This window comes from Myotis lucifugus, unplaced genomic scaffold (genome assembly GCF_000147115.1).
Source record: "Myotis lucifugus unplaced genomic scaffold, Myoluc2.0 scaffold_387, whole genome shotgun sequence".
Classification (NCBI taxonomy): Eukaryota; Metazoa; Chordata; class Mammalia; order Chiroptera; family Vespertilionidae; genus Myotis; species Myotis lucifugus.
The window spans coordinates 729,340-745,709 of NW_005871435.1; the positions used below are offsets into that span (position 1 = coordinate 729,340).

The window sequence follows — 16,370 nt, forward strand, 5'->3', positions numbered from 1 at the left end:
ATTTAAGAAAGAGGGAGGGGGAAGAACCAGCAACGCTTGCTTTAAGGTAAGAGGGAGATCAAGAGTGCGGAGTTCTAGAAGCTCAGAAACGGTTAGCAGGGAGAGAGTTTCAGGGAGGAGGAAAAGAGGGTCCCTGTGTCTTGCAGGAGATCGAGAAGTGTCACCTGGAATTCCTTGTTGATCTTGCAGAGTTTAGCCGAAACCGGTTTGGCTCAGTGGGTAGAGCATCGGCCTGCGGACTGAAAGGTCCCAGGTTCGATTCCGGTCAAGGGCGTGTACCTGGGTTGCGGGCATATCCCCAGTGGGAGGTGTGCAGGAGGCAGCTGATCGATGTTTCTCTCTCATCGATGTTTCTTGTTTTTTTTACAAATTACAAATATTATCCTAGATGCTTTAAAAACCTCTCTTAAATAAACTTTTAATTGAAATATAACTAGAGAAGTCCACAAATTGTAAGTTAGGGTTTGATGAATTAATAGGCTTCAGGGTCTAAGTGCCGTCTGTTCAAATCCTGGCTACTACCCGTTAGCTATGACCTTTCGCAAGTCAGTTAACTTCTCTAAACCTTGGCTGTCTCACCTGAAGATGGGAAGAACGAATCTGCCTTGCCAAAATTGTTGTGAGGATGAAATAACATGAAATAACACTGGGTGGTACCCAGCTCAGTGCGGGGCAGATAAGAGCAGTCTTCCAATGAATGGCTACTTTCTTCTTTACTTGTTAAAATATGTAATTATTTATCAATTACTTCAAAGAGGCATAGCTCAGCCATATTGCTAGGCTTTTCATAGCTGTTCAAAGCCATTGCAATTGTACTTTAATTGCTTTTTATGGGTAATATGCAAGATGAAGCAAAGCCCATTCTGTAGTAATGATCCATAACGTGGGGTACTTTTCTTTATGCACTTGGAGCATAGATGCTTTTAATAATTCCAGGAATACGGTATGACAGTAGCCAAACCACTCTCAATAAATGAGATGATTCTGTAAGGCTTGCCATCTAGACATTTTCTGATTTGCCAGATCAGAAAGGTGCTTCTTTGAGGATTTGGGGGCATTTTAATTAGGCGTCTTTAAAAGATTTTTATAAAGTCTTATACAGTGCATTCACCATAAATATGTTAATTCCAAAATGTTGCTGTCTCTGCATCCTTGTGAAGCCTGTTGTTGCAGGCTTGACACACAGACCAGTCAATTAAAATTACAACAGATTGGATGAGAACCTTGGGGACTTGACTGTACTGCTGTAGAGTTTGGTGGTTAGCAAGATGGTTTTGGAGTTGCACTGCCCATAGCACTAATTTTACTAGGACACTGACATTCTGACCTCTCTAGGCCATGGGACCATTCTTTTTTTTTTTTTTTTAATATATTTTTATTGATTTCAGAGTGGAAGGGAGAGATAGAAACATCAGTGATGAGAGAATCATTGATTGGCTGTCTCCTGCGTGCCCCACACTGAGGATCGAGCCCGAAACCTGGGCATGTGCCCCAACAGGGAATCGAACCATGGCCTTCTGGTTCATAGGTTGACGCTCAACTACTGAGCCACGCCGGCCAGGCCATGGGACCATTCTGACCCTTCTCTGCTCCATGGTAAAGCCCATGACAACCACTGATCCATTTAAAATTATTTGACTTGATCAGGTGAACAAGTGAAGTGATGAAGGAAGAAATCACATTACCTCCCCTCCTGCCTCTAACTGACTGTACCTGGGATAGGTCCTCTATCTTACCCTGGGTTACCACTGTAATTTTCCTGTTCAGCAGGGATCAGTCTGCCCAGAAATACCAGCATACTTATCAAGCTGACAAAATCTCGTGAGCTAGCTAGCCGCTCCTGCCTCACACCACAGGACTCTTCCCCAGGGAATGGTCAGTTTTCTTGTTCACCCAGCCCTCCATCTCCCCTTCTCCCTGCAGGCAAAGGGGAGGAGGAGAGCCCGGCAGTTTTCAAACACACTCAGTGGGAGAGCAGCCAGAGACCGTTTTTGAGGATTAAATCTCTCAGTCTCTTTTCTGAAGAGGGTGAGGGGATTTGGAGAAGGGATTTTCAAGCCCTCAGTGGAGATTTGATAATTTTCTTTCACGATCAGAAGGAGGTTTGCAGATCTGAGAAGGAAACTTTCAAAGTTGTCAACATAGGGAAACTTCTTTATACACCTCACAATTGGTTCCACTTTCAGTCCTTTAAGTTACATAATCAGATGCCATGTATGTGAATCTGTTTAGGGCTGAGGGATGAAAAAAATATTCCCAAGAGAAAAATGTGTAGTTTGTATGGCAATGTTAAAATTACAAACTCTTTCACTCCCCAAAATAACCCTGAAGATAGTTATTTTTTAGACTTAGGGTTTTCCAGTTTGGCAAGAGAGTACTTTTTGTTGTTGTTTTTAACCCTTATCCAAGGAGATATAGATATAGATATAGATATAGATATAGCGCGTGTGTGTGTGTGTGTGTGTGTAATTTTTTTAGAGAGAGTGGAAGAGAGGGAGGGGGAGAGAAAGAAGCATCTATGTGAGAAGGAAACATCCATTGGTTGCCCCTGCAAATGCTCCCACCTGGGCAGGGATGGAACTAGCAAACCCAGGTACTTGCCCCTGACCAGATATTAAACCCATGACCCTTTGGTGCACAGGCCAGCGCTTTAACCACTGAACCACTGGTCTGGGGGCAAGAGAGTAGTTTTAACTGACCACATTAGGACATGTGTCTTTTTGGTATGGAAATATATGTCAAAATGAGTAAAAGCCTAGTCTGTTGACTGGTGAACGAGTTCTGTTTGAGTGAGCAGGTGTGAGGTATGTTAGCATTGGGGATTCTTTCCACCTAGCCCTTTCCATAATGACCCCTTCTCCCACACATACATATCCCCAGGATAGTAAGACTGTTCATCACTCAAACATGGGGCTTATGGAATAACAGCGACAAATTTCAAGTCTTCTCACAGAGCCAAGACCTTGTAAGAGTAGCCAGATACTTAACAGGCCAAGGGCTTTTCTTTCAAGGCTCCCTAGAGGAGGCAGTGAAGATTAGATGCAAAGTTAGAATGAAAGTAGTGCTGAGGATGATTCATTCTCCTGACTCCCAACTGAGGAAGAGCTTTCTTAGCTTTTGTATCAGGGGGAGCTCTAGTGCCTTCCTGGCTGAAGTCCCCTGGGGGCAGGGACCTTGTCAGAATCACTTTTGGTCACCCCAGTGCCCAGCACATAGCTGGTGCTTCTGAAATAAAGTGCGAATTGAAACAATATACAGCGGGCCAGCTTTCATTGGAAACATACTGGCTCCTACAGACTGTGCTTCACCATGTGCTTTACCGTTGTGGCAGAGTTCTTATCTCTGGGGAAACCATTGCAGCATGTGTATTCCTAGTGTGGAAGAAAATGTGTTTTCTCATGGTTAAATCTATCACTCCCCTCCTTTTCCTTTTTATTTCCTTTTTTCCTTTTTCTCTGCTAATGCTGTAAGCTTATCTTTGGTTATATCTGTCTTTACTTCTGTTCCACTCTCTGGTGAGAGGTGACTTTTCTCCTGCCCAGAAGTGTACACCCAGAATCTGACCACTAGGTGCCACGTTTCCTGCTACTCTGGCTCTTACTCCCATAATTTATCACTAGCTTCCTTCCTCTATAATTTCTTAATCTTTGGGGGTTTCCTCTACAGTCTTCAAATATGTCTACATTTCTCTCTATTTTGGTGACCTGGATCTTCTTCAGCTACTGCCTTCTCTCTCCTATTCACAGTCAAAAGTTTCTTGAAAGAATAATTTATGCTTAGAGTCTGGCAAATCCTCACTTCTCATTCACTTCCCAACCTGTGGTTATCTTCCTAAACTACTCAGGCAAAGAGCATACCCACATTTTCCTAAAACTAGGTCCGTTTTGCATTTTTTATTGTGTTCTACCCTCTGGGTCAGTAGCTAGCATGGATAATTTCTTCTTGAAACTCATAACACTCTTTCAGTTTTCCCACCTCTGAGCATTCTTCCTTTCTCTGTTCTGCGGGTTGGTTTTCCTCTGCTTGCCCTGTAGATCCGGTCTTCCCAAGGGTTCTCACAGACCCGCCTCTTTCTGCCCTTCACCATCCATCAGGCTTCTGCCCCACTCTGGGTTTATTTACATACTCGTAGAAGGCTGAGGATTCCCAAACCTTCATCTTCAACTGAGACCAAACCCCTGTGTGCTGTGCATACATCAGCATGTCCCACAGAACAAAACTCAACTCCTCATCTTAACCCGCCCCCTCCACACACAGGTACATGCCTCCTCCTGAGGGCTTTATCCCAGTTAGTGATTCCACTGTCTGTCTTGTTGTGCAAGTCAGAGTCCCTGGGATTCATCCAAGACTGTTTTCTTTCTCCCTTCCCCTACCTTTTCAATTCATTGACACAGCCTGCTAATTCTGGCAAAGATCTTGGGACAAGCCCAGAAAGCCAAATCGTAGTGCTTTTTGCCTGTGCGTTCCCAGAGAAGTTGTAGTTAAAATATTGTTATGATGTTAGTAGCAACAACTAATGTTTATTTAGTGCTTCACAGCCAGAGATGTCCAGATGAGAAAAATGAAGTACAGAAGGGTTATGACTTGGGTAGCATAGCCCATCACCGGGGCTTGGGACCTCTGTTTTACCCAGATCCTATATGCTCTTTGTATTATGACACTGTCACAGGTGTTTCCATCAACTGATGATTTAAAGAATTACAGAATCCCTCCTTCAGAGGGCTACTACCCCACTGTTGTCTCCATTCTCTTGACAACAAAGAACTCGTTTAATTAACTGCTCTTTACTTCATTATTCCATGTGAACTGTTAATTACCAGTAAGGCAGATCCCCCGCCCCCCCCAAAGTCTGTGGAAAGTGAGTCTTAGAGTCTTCATGCAAGTAATGGTGAGTCAGAGAGGGATGTGTAGGAAATGTGTGCTTAGTTAAGATTTAAATATTGTGTGTGATTCATTCACTCAGTAGTACTTGTTGAGTACCTATCTGCTGAATACTGTATGACTAATGGTCCCTGTTCTCATGGGGTCACAGGCAAGTGTTTGGGGTGGGGTGGGGCAGATATAAATTGGATCCGCCTACAAAAGCGAATGAATTATATCACAGGTATATTGGAGGCAAGTGTTGGGAAGCTAAAAAGGCCCTAGAGTAGTCAGAGGCCTGACGTTATCTCTTTGTGAACCAGGAAGTTACTCTCTCTGCTGGGCCTTTTGCTTTTCCTCTATAAAAGGACCAAGGTTGAACCTGTTGGCTTCTTAGTTCCTTCCAGCTTATCATATCTTTGAACTATGATTTCACAAAGGCACTTTCAAGAAGTCAGGAGGCAGCGCAGAAAGTACCATTCTTTTATGGGAACTGATTATTGAGTAATAACACTAAATGTTCCATTATTATCTCAGTAAACATAGAGTTCAGGCTCAAAATGTCCATGTTGACTGCCTTGGTCTACTGAGAAAAGCACACTCTTACTTTATCACGGCGTTACTTGGCATTTTAGTGGACTGTCATTTGGGAGATTACCTCCTCTTTGTTTCGTGATCTTAAAAAAATCACCAATCCCGCCCTGGCCAGTTTGAATAGAGCATCGGCCTGCAAACTGAAAGGTCCCAGGTTCGATTCTGGTCAAGGACACATGCCTGGGTTGTGGGCTCCATCCCCAGTGGGGGACTTGCAGGATCATAAAAAACAAACAAACACCAATCCCTTTGTCCCTAGTACCTGTATTTGGTATGTCAAATGGGAATAATAATACAACACTTTTTAATAAACTCACAGAGGCACTGATTGAGCAATGAAGCTAAATTTTATTTATTGAGCATCTACTCTGTGCACGACACTGCTAGGGGAAGGTACAGATGTGAATAAGAAGTGGTTACTTCTCTCGAGGAATGTATGGTTTAGCGGTAGAAAACAAAGGGTGAGCGTATCTGTGCAACCAGCTGCTATAGGTGCTGTGATGGAAGCTTATATGGGATTGCAGGTACAAATGTAAGAGTAGTTAGTTCTGCTGGCTCGTGGGAGGGGAGACCGAGGGGCAGCAGCATGGTGCAGGGAGAAGAACTTGAGGTTTAGAGTCAGAAGGACCTGGGTTTTCCAAATCTTGATTTTCTATATATTAGTGCGTGACCTTGACTTCTCACCTATATACAGGAAATAAAACCTTTTCACATAGTCAATGTGAGCGTGGAATTATGCAGTGTGTGTGTCTGTGAACTCTAGGGGAAGGTCATGTTCCTGAATAAAGTGTGTGTTAGGCCCCTTGTAATTGCTACGGCAAGAGATTTTATTTGAAGTTAGATCTCAGATTAAACCCAAACAGGGATCAGCAACCTTTCAAAGGTAGTGTGCCAACTTGGCCGCCCGTGCTGCCCTGGCAGATCAGGTGTCTATAGTCGCTTCTTATGTGCAAAGGTGGTGGTGCAGGAGGTGGCAGGAAACCAGTGGCCCAACATATTGTGCCTTGACTTTGGCAGCAGGAGTGGTTTGAGTGTCCCAGCTCACCTGTGCCCTCAGGAGTGGGAATGCACTAGAGGTGTGTCTTAATTCTGACTTTTTTCCTTTTCCTCCCGTTCACCAGATTTTATCATGTGGGCAAGCTGTTGCAACTGGTTCTGCGTGGATGGACAGCCTGAGGAGGCCGCACCACCCCAGGGAGCCAGGGCGCAGGCCTATTCCAATCCTGGGTACAGCTCCTTTCCTTCCCCAACAGGCTCGGAACCAAGCTGTAAGGCCTGTGGGGCCCACTTCGCAAACATGGCCAGGAAGGTGAGTGTTGACCACCTCAGGCCCTTGGGCCAGCTCACTGCCCTTTCTATCCTGCCTCTTGCCTTGCCTCTGCTTATGCAATGCCCATAACCCAGGCCCATTCGTTTCACAAAAGTAATAAAGGGAAAACTAACCAAGCAAAATCAAAGCATCTCAGCGTAGATTGGAAGCCCGCTCGACCTAAATTTAGATATCAGCTTTGCCATTTACTAGCTGTATGACTTAACCTTTCTTGAGATCCTTTTCCTCGTTTATAAAATGGGGATGTAATAGCTGTACCCATCTCACAGTGTTGGGAGAATAAAATGAGACAAGCGGCAAAGGCCAGTACAATGCCTGGAATGTAGCAGGCACTCCATACTATTTCCTTCATTAGCTGCCCTCATAAAGAGCCTGACTGCAGATTAACTTGTTCATTTTAGTGAAAGCAATGCCACGGACGTCTCAGTACATCAATACCTTAACAACACAGGCGGGAGCTTATTTCAAATGGCGATTTCATTTGAAATGCTCCATGGCATGTTTTCCAGATTAGCGAGCAGGAAGGAAACTTACTGGCTGGGTAATGGTGTGTGGGTGTGGGCCCTCCCTTTGTCAGCTCCCAGAGGCAGTGTGCTCTCTGGTCAAGCGCCATTAGAGCTGACGGTGAACCTTGACCTGGAGAAAGAACTGTGTTCTGCATTCTTCAGTAGAAGGAGAGGTTTGCAATCCAGAATGGGATGTTAAAATGGTGATAATAGGAAAATTGAGAGGAAGAAACCCTTTTTAAACCATCTGCTGTATGCCAGGACTGTTTTAAGCAATTTAGATTTGTTTCATTTAATCCTCACAATAACTCTGTGATGTAGGCTTTAGGGTTCCTTAACTCCCATTTTATGAGAAACTAAGGCTTAGAGTTTAACAGTTAAAAGGAAAATGTTTGTGTGAAGTTCCGGACAAATAGCATAAGAGACATTAAAATACTGCTTCTCTTCCCTCCTTAGATAGAACCTCAAGATCACATAGTTATTAATGGCAGAGTCAGGATTCAAACCAGTCTTTGACCCTCAAGCTGTCTTCCCGGAGACATTCAACATGTCAGAACTTCTGCAGCTTGGAATGTAGCTTGAAGTGTTGACCCCCCTACCCTTTTTGTCTGTAAATGATGGAGGATTGGCATGTTACCTTGTAGGTTGTATTTTGCCTGCACTTCACTGTAGTGCAGCAAAGGCGGGCACTTGGCAGAGCTTTTTTGTGATTTGCTTAGCTACCCAAGAACTCAGCCAGAGAGGCTGTTGCAGGTGGTCAGGGAGCCGTGGCTCGGTGGGCAGAGGTGCCCCTCCTTTTATACTCAGACGAAAAGTTGAGTCAGTAGATTGAGACTGAAGTGGAAAACAGAAGGAACTCGGTGCCACATGGCCTCAGTCTTCTCAGTGATGGAGACGGTGGGGTGCAGTTAGGATCTGAGCTGAGATGGAAGGAGGGCTCTTGGGTATTTGTCACAAGCCTGGTGCAGAGTTTGGCATTTCAAATGCCTTCATTGGTTCCTTACAAAAGCCTATGAAATCTGTACTATTATTTATTCCCATTTTACAGATAAAGAAATTGTTCTCTTTATCTAAGGCAGTAGTTCCAAGGACTCCTCAGGTACATCAAGATAGCAAAAGAGCTGCTGTTCTCACAGTTACACTGCGAGGAATGCTAGGAACAACTGCTGATAGAAGTGGCAAAGTAATTGGCAAGAAGGAATAGGAAAAACCCTTGTGTAAATGAGCAGCATAAATTTGCAGTAGGCTTATTTTTTTAAAATATATTTTATTGATTTTTTACAAAGAGGAAGGGAGAGTCAGAAACATCGATGAGAGGGAAACACCGATTAGCTGCCTCCTACACACCCCCTACTGGGGATGTGCCCGCAACCAAGGTACATGCCCTTGACTGGAATCGAACCTGGGACCCTTCAGTCCCCAGGCCGACGCTCTATCCACTGAGCCAAACCGATCAGGGCAGCAGTAGGCTTATTTGAACCTTTTTTTAAAACCTGGTAGTGTATAACTTTTTATTATTATTCAACAATTTAAAAATTATTACAGTTACATAAGTATATAACTTAGAGTCAAATTGTTCAAAAAGTTTGTTACAAACAATAGAATCCCCCTCTTCTCATTTCGCTCTTCTCAGAGGCAACTACTTTAAATTCTTTGGGCTGGTTCTTTTGGTAGTTACCTTCACATTACTGTAATATATCTACTAGTAGCCCTGCGCACGAATCCGTGTGCCAGTAGCTCGCCGCTGCCTTCTAGTAGCTCTCCGCCTATTGCCCCGTCCTCCTGTAGCTCCCCTTATCCTCCCCTTCCCCCGCTCCCCCCTCATAGATTGCTGCCCTGCCCCCTCCTGTAGCTCTCCGCCACCTGCTTTTAGCTCGCTGCCCCACCCTCCTGCTGCTCAGTGATCCGGTCCTTATGTGGTCCGTCGTTAGCTTCACAGTGTAATGACCATTTGCATATTATATCTTTATTATATAGGATATCTATATATAGCTACCTATCTCTCTATATACACATACATACACACACACTTACAGTTGACCTTTGAACAATGTGGGGGTTAGGAGCTCTGACAACCTCCCCTCCCCCTCCGTACAGTCATAAATACTAGATACATGTATAGCTTTTGACTCCCCCAAAATTTAACTACCGTTTCTCAATATGTGTGGGAGATTGTGACCGCCTTCTTAAAACATGTTAGTTATACTTTATGGAGTGGAAATGGAGAGAGAAAGAGCAGAGGACAGTGATGGTGATCCAGGCTTGGGGTCAAGCATGTTGAAACCTTGGGAGAACCAGGGGATCTAGCGAGTTCTTGACATTTCTCATCCAGAGGGAGAACGAGAATGAGTGAGGAAAGCTCCCCCAGAGACAGGAGAACGATGGTTGGGTGAGGAAGGGAAGACACTTTATTTTTCTCTATAGTGGTGATCACCGCCTGACATAAATATGTTTGTGGGTTGCCTGCCTCCTCAGATGGTACATAGGAACAGAGATCTTATCCATTTTGTTCACACCTTTTATCCCCAGGGCTTAGAACAGTGGCCGCCACATAGTAGTTAGGCAATAAAAATTTTAAATAAATAATGGACAGTTGAGGTGAGAACAATTTCAAAAAGAGAAAGTAGACCAGAGAGTTTCTACTTTCATTGCTTTGTGGCTGACAATTCCATGCTGAAGATTTTCATCGAGCGCCAGTCCTGTACTGGCAGCCTGCTAGCTGCTAGAGGTCTAGCTTGTGGAGATAGAGGTGAGAGGAGAGAAAGACCTAGGCCTTTCCCTCGGTGCTTCCTCTCTGATTAAGGAGGCCCACATTTGCAAAGAACTGCTAACAGTTAGCTGGGTACGGTAAGTACTGGGGAATCAGGCATTGCTGGTAAATCGGTCATTCTAGCTGATAATTCTAGGAAGGTTTATTGATTTGCAGAGCAGTGGCTGAAGTGAAGGTACCAGATGTGAGGGAAGTGCAAGGCTTATTTGGGAATTGTGAATGGCATGTTTGGCCAGAGTGCAGGATACTTGGGAAGTTAGGGTAGAACGAAGGTGGGATCAGGTGGTGAAGGGCCATGACTGACTTAGTAAGGAGCTTGGAGCCATCAGAACGACTTTAAACAAAGGAAGACCTGATCAGTCCTGTTTCAGGTAGTAGACATGGCTTCACTAGTAACAGGTGTAGCACTTAGGGAGCTTTTGACCACTTGACAACCTGGCGAGACGTGATCAGAGGCTGGTCTAGGGTGGTGGCTGAGACTGATCATATAGCTCATTTAGTGAGCACCTCTTCCTGCCATATTCTTTGAAGTAGTACTTGTTAACCCATTTTACAGATGAAAAATAGGAGACTCAGACACTAAGTTACTTGCATATGAACACAGGTGAAATGTAGGGGAAGAAGGTAAATTTGAAAATGACAGGATATTGGCCAGTGTGCCTAGGAGCATCGCAAATGATCAAAATAAGGAACTTCCCCCCTATTTATTGGAAAAATAAATGATTGAATATCTGCTGTGTGTCAGGCGTTGCCTGGGCTAGACAGGCAGAGATGAAGTAAGTCATGCCTGCCTAACAGAGAGCTTGCAGTCTGACAGAAGGTGGGAGCAAATGCATAGCCATACAAAGAAGATAAGAAAGCAAAAGCAAGAGTACTTTTTTTTTTTTTGTGGGGGGTGGGGGAAGGCAAGTTCCAGTTTGGATATTTTCTTGTTACAAAAGTAAAAAATAATTTTGTGTGATTCACAGTGAATTTTGTGAATATTAAGAATGTTTTCTCCTATTAGAAATTTTCATTTGTAATTTCATGCTTAAGTGGATCAGCATTCTTATCGGAAGGGTTTGGCATTTAACAGCCATGGGCTTTTTAAATGTCGTGTCTGAAGCAGTTGAATTGAAACGATTACATGGATCCTACTACCTTTCTTTTCTTCATGTGGTCAGTACTTTCTGAATGCTCATTCGGTACAAAGCACCGATAACATTAAGGATTTCACAGAGGAAACCTAAGAAAGATGTATCTCCTGCCTCCCCAGAGTTTCCAGTCCTGTAGAGAAATGGCAGGCTGTTTTTGCCACAAGCCACATATCCCATCTGTATTGCTAATACCTACCGGCATCAGCAGCCCTGACAGTTCTGTAGCGAGTTTGGCATTCAGCCTCTTTAGTTGGATCAGTTTGAGGAGGAAGACGAGTTTGTGTTTGGAAACATGGATGAGGTATTCAAATCTCAGAGTGGAAAGAGAGGGACTGGGTTCCTAGGTATTGCAAAAGCTCAGAGATGAGGCACAAAGGAACCTGTTTGTGAGTACCATATCACCTTATGCTAAGGTTTCGTATACATGATCTCATGTGATACCTCCAGTAGTCCTTAGGCCGACAGACCACCTGCCTTTTCAGGTGAGGAATCTGATGCTCTGGGGGGTTATCTGTTTTGTGCAAATTCCCTTAGCTAGAAAGCAGACAGCCAGGACTTACCCTGCGTGTGTCACTCCTGGCTGCCCTTTTCCCTCCCAGGGGGATGCAGCAATGAATGCCTGCCTATAGGAAGGGCCAGGAGGAGGGGGCACTGGGAGGCTGAGAAAGTGCCAGGGAATATGGGTGGTGGGAGGAGGAGGAATAAGTGAGGGGTGGGTTAGGAAAGGAGAGCATCTCACCTGGCATCCATGAAGGGCAGTGTCTAGCTGAGGTTCCACTGCCGGCTTTTTAAATGCTGGATGTGTGTGTTCTCTTGGCATTTATGCAGGCACGTTGGCTCCACCAACTCATCTTTCACGCTACCTTGTTACTCAGTTGGCTTGCACACTTTGCTAGAATTCATACGTGCATGATTCTTGGCTTGTTCTGCCCACATTTGTTGATGGCCAGCTGCATTTCCCTTCCCTTTGTTCTCTCCTGCCTCTGCAACTGGGATTTTAGCCTCGAGCTCTCTTTCTCTTTTAGGGTGTGTTTCGGATGCAGGCTGACTTCAGAGTCCCTGTTGGAGGGTGGTGGGCATAGAAGCTGGGTTGCTGATCTTGCACCCAATAAACCACACACATTTTTAAAAAAATTAAAAAATATATATATTTATTGATTTCACAGAGGAAGGAAGAGGGAGAGAGAGATAGAAACATCAATGATGAGAGAGATTCATTGATCTGCCTCCTGCACACCCCACACTGGGGATTGAGCCCGCAACCTGGGCATATGCCCTGACTTAGAATCGAACCTCGACCTCCTGGTTCATGGGTTGATGCTCAACCACTGAACCACGCTGGCTGGGCTAAACCACACACTTTTGAAGAAAGAGTAGAGCGTTGTTTAGAGCTGGGCTGATTGAGCAACTCAGGGCTTTTTAATTGTGTCAAGCTAGGTCTTGTCAAAGTGCATTGATAAGTAATGGTCCATGTCAGGACCTACAGTGTTATGACATTGAAGCCTCTTCATTTCACTATCAGTTATCCTAAACACATTTTATTTTTCCAATAGAAAAGCTTCTGGTATGAATGAACCCCCAAGCCCCAAGATATCCGTTTTCCACCTGAGTTGCTATTGGTCCCAGACCATTAGGAAGCGAGTGCAGCCATGCGTCCTTTGAAGTCTGTTTCTGAACATTTTATTGTCTGGTTATAACTGTGTGGAGAATAGAGAACTTGATATGTGTCCTTTCGCAATGCCTTCTAAGTATTTATAGTCAAACTGGGTGGTAAACATTATGCCCTCCTCCCCTTACTACATGAATGACACTTAGACAAGACTAAATATAGCTGTCTCCGCTATGCAGACTTGTGCTTCAGCCCACACAAGTTCTGTGATTTTGCCTGGGAGAATCTAAGTCTCTTGGGCATTCCTGTTGGCTTGAATAGAAAAGGGGGAGCAGAAATGTTTAGTCACCACAGGATGGAAAGGTTTTTATTTCTATAAACGATTAGTGAGTGTGCCCTTTAGGATCATCCCAGTGTGCCCAGGAGTGGCCTCTCCTGTTGGAGTCTGTTGGAGTGTGACCTGCTCCTGGCTGCAAAAGCTCAGTCAGATGTCACCGTGCTCGCTCAGCCTGTGGGGCAAGAGGCTGAGGATTTGCTGCCTGAATTGAGCAAGCCATCGTGTATTGTGTTGTCTGTGATTGCGGGAGTTGCTGCTGCCAGGCGGTACCAGCTTGCCTGCCAGGCCCTCTTGTTGCCCTCTGAGACACTCTGTACTTTCACGAACGAGAGCTCCCTCAATCAGGTCCAGTATTTGCCTTGGATGTGCTCTCCTGCCCCACTGAATTCCCAGCACTCTGAGTGGGCCTTCCTGGGGTGGGGGAGCCTGGGCACCAGCCTCTGGGTGGGGCACTGGGTTGGGAGTTGGGAGATGGAGAGCCAGGCTCTTGACCCAGTACCACTGTCAGCTTGAATGGGACTGAGTTAGGCAACATGGCCTGGTGCAAAGAGCATGACTGTGGGCATTCAACGCCGACAGACCTTGAGTATGAATCCTAGCTCTGCTGCTTGCTGCCTGCCCATGAATATGATACTTAGAACTTTAGGCCTCAGTTGCTTTGTCTGTGAAACACGGAGGTACATGAATACCTACTTTGCAGGGTTGCTTTGAGATTTAAATGACAAGCGAGATATAGCTCTAGCATATAGTGGCCCCTCAGTAAATTTAATTAATGATAGTAATAATAATCACCACCACAACCTTTCTACATTTGCTTTCTTATCTCGGCAATAAATACAATCATAGTTCATGATTTGAATCCTGCCTCTCATCATTAGCTTATATTTCCTAGCAATAATAATAATTAAAACAGTTACACTTACTGTGGACCCCTATGCTACATGCCTTATCTCTTAACTTTACAACAATCCTATGAGGTCGATACTGTTACCACCCCCATTTTACAGATGAGGAAACTGAGGGCCAGAGAAGCCAAGTTACACACCCAAGGTGACACCACAAGAAATGGAGGAGGGAGACAATAAAACTGTAGGAATTTTTTTTTTAAAGAATAGTTTATTGATTTTTTTTAGAGAGAGAGGAAGGGAGAAGAAACATTGATGTGAGCATAACATCAATTAGCTGCCTCCTGCACACCCCCTACTGGGGATCGAGCCCACAACCCTGGCATGTGCCCTAACTGGAAATTGAACCCCAGTCCCTTGGTGCATGGGATGACATCCAACCAGCTGAGCCACACCAGCCAGGGCAAAATGTAGGGATTTTTTATTCTAAACCTGGTGGTCTTAATAGCCTTTATTTCTCTCTCAATAAAGTAAATAAAACCTCACATGGGATAATAAACATAGTGTCCTGTACATGGATACACAGATGCATACAGAGGGTCTGTCATCTGAGTGCTTTTAACCTGAAATCTGCAAGTTAGCTTGCATCCTTAGATATAGGAGATAGCTTAGTTAAAGCGTGATTGGCGGTCTCGCTAGGCTTGGCAGCCCTAAGCTCCCAGCCCACTCTGTCTTGTTCTCAGAATCTGATGTGGTTTCCTCTGCCTCTTGCTCTAAGCAGCAGACCTGCCTGGACTGTAAGAAGAATTTCTGCATGACCTGTTCGAGCCAAGTGGGAAATGGGCCCCGCCTCTGCCTTCTCTGCCAACGATTCCGAGCAACAGCCTTTCAGCGGGAGGAGCTCATGAAGATGAAGGTGAAGGACCTGCGGGACTATCTCAACCTCCATGACATCTCTACTGAAATGTGCCGGGAAAAAGAGGAGCTGGTGCTCTTGGTGCTTGGCCAGCAGCCTGTGATCTCCCAGGAGGGCAGGACTCGTGCCCCCACCTTTTCCCCGGACTTCCCTGAGCAGCAGGCCTTCCTGAACCAGCCTCATGCCAGCACAATACCTCCTACCTCACCCAACCTCCCTTCTGCACCCTCACAAGCCACTTCTGTCCCCCCCGCCCAGGCTCAGGAAAATCAGCAGGTACGGCTCTGCAGTCTCTGCCAGTTGGAGGGCTCACTTCCCCTCCTGTCTGCTTGTGGGAGTGGGGTGTGAGCTTAAGTTCTTGATGATGTGAAACTTTTCTGCCTACTGATGCATGAGTGATATTTCCTTGACACCACACTCAGGTTTTGGCTTTTTTCAGAGGTGATAATGCACAGTCCCAGGTTTTTGGTGTTTTTTAATACATACATATCCCAGTTAGACATTAAAAAAAATTCATTGTTCCAGAAATACTGGAGAAAACTCAGTTAACTCTCCAAATTTAGTTCTGTTCAAATTGCCCTCCCACGGACTCACCTTTATTGTGGGCTTTCTTAGCTGTGTAGGGAACTGGTTCCTTAGTAACCATCCCAAGGCGCATAGGAAAGAAAGGAACATGTAGAGGGAAGGGAGAGCAGGGAAGCACAGTAACCAAGACAAGGGCACTGCTTCTCTGGCCACTCACTGTTTGGGCAGGGGTGGTTGGCATCGGATGAAAAATACACTGCTTGTCATCATCCCAGTGGGGCCTGGGAATGGTAAGCTAAGAGCAGCACATGGACTGAGTTATGAACCGGCACAGGAAGTACAGAAATGAGTAATGCATTGTCTCTGCCCTCAGAAAGCCTCTCTAAGAGGAAAGGTAGGCACACAGACCTAAGTGGGATAAGAGTGAGGCGGGTGGACTTGACCACTGTGTAAGGAGTGATGGTGTCCTATGGATGAACTTAAGTGCCTTAGTGGGGGGATTAGGACCTAGAAGATCCATGCAGTTTCCACACCCAATTTGTCACTGACTCTCTGGTCACCCCGGGTGAACTTTGAGCCTTCAACAGTGAGATGAGGTAGTAATCCCAGGCCACTTTCGTTCTTGCCAGATGGTGGGAGGATTGACTAGTGTGATGTCACGTCCAAAGAGCTTTGAGCTACTTAGAGCTGGCATAGTACTCACGTTCCCACCCGGGGAGTGGATGGCTGCTGCCCGTTGATGATCTCTTTTGCCAGGACTAGACCCTCTGGTTCAGCTCTGACGGGCACTGAGGCATGAAGGCCAGCGTGATAGCATACTTTACCTGCAGTGAACTCATTTACTCCCTTGTTGGCTTGAGCATGCTTTCTACCCAACTGGAGTTTAACTCTTTGCTAATCTCTGGCTCTCTCTGCTGGGCAGGTTTTACCTCCTGCTGTGAC

General features: G+C 45.2%; 1 protein-coding gene across 2 annotated transcripts in view; it reads left to right on the forward strand.

The window, feature by feature from the left end:
• RFFL (ring finger and FYVE like domain containing E3 ubiquitin protein ligase) overlaps positions 1-16,370 on the forward strand; it is a 48,891-nt gene that overhangs the window by 22,902 nt on the left and 9,619 nt on the right. For both annotated transcript variants that reach the window (XM_014467326.2, XM_023743387.1), the window contains exons 2-3: positions 6,576-6,763; positions 14,769-15,179. In XM_014467326.2, coding sequence (XP_014322812.1) covers positions 6,584-6,763; positions 14,769-15,179 — 591 coding nt within the window. In that variant the 5' untranslated portion in view covers positions 6,576-6,583. The remainder of the gene's footprint in view (positions 1-6,575; positions 6,764-14,768; positions 15,180-16,370) is intronic.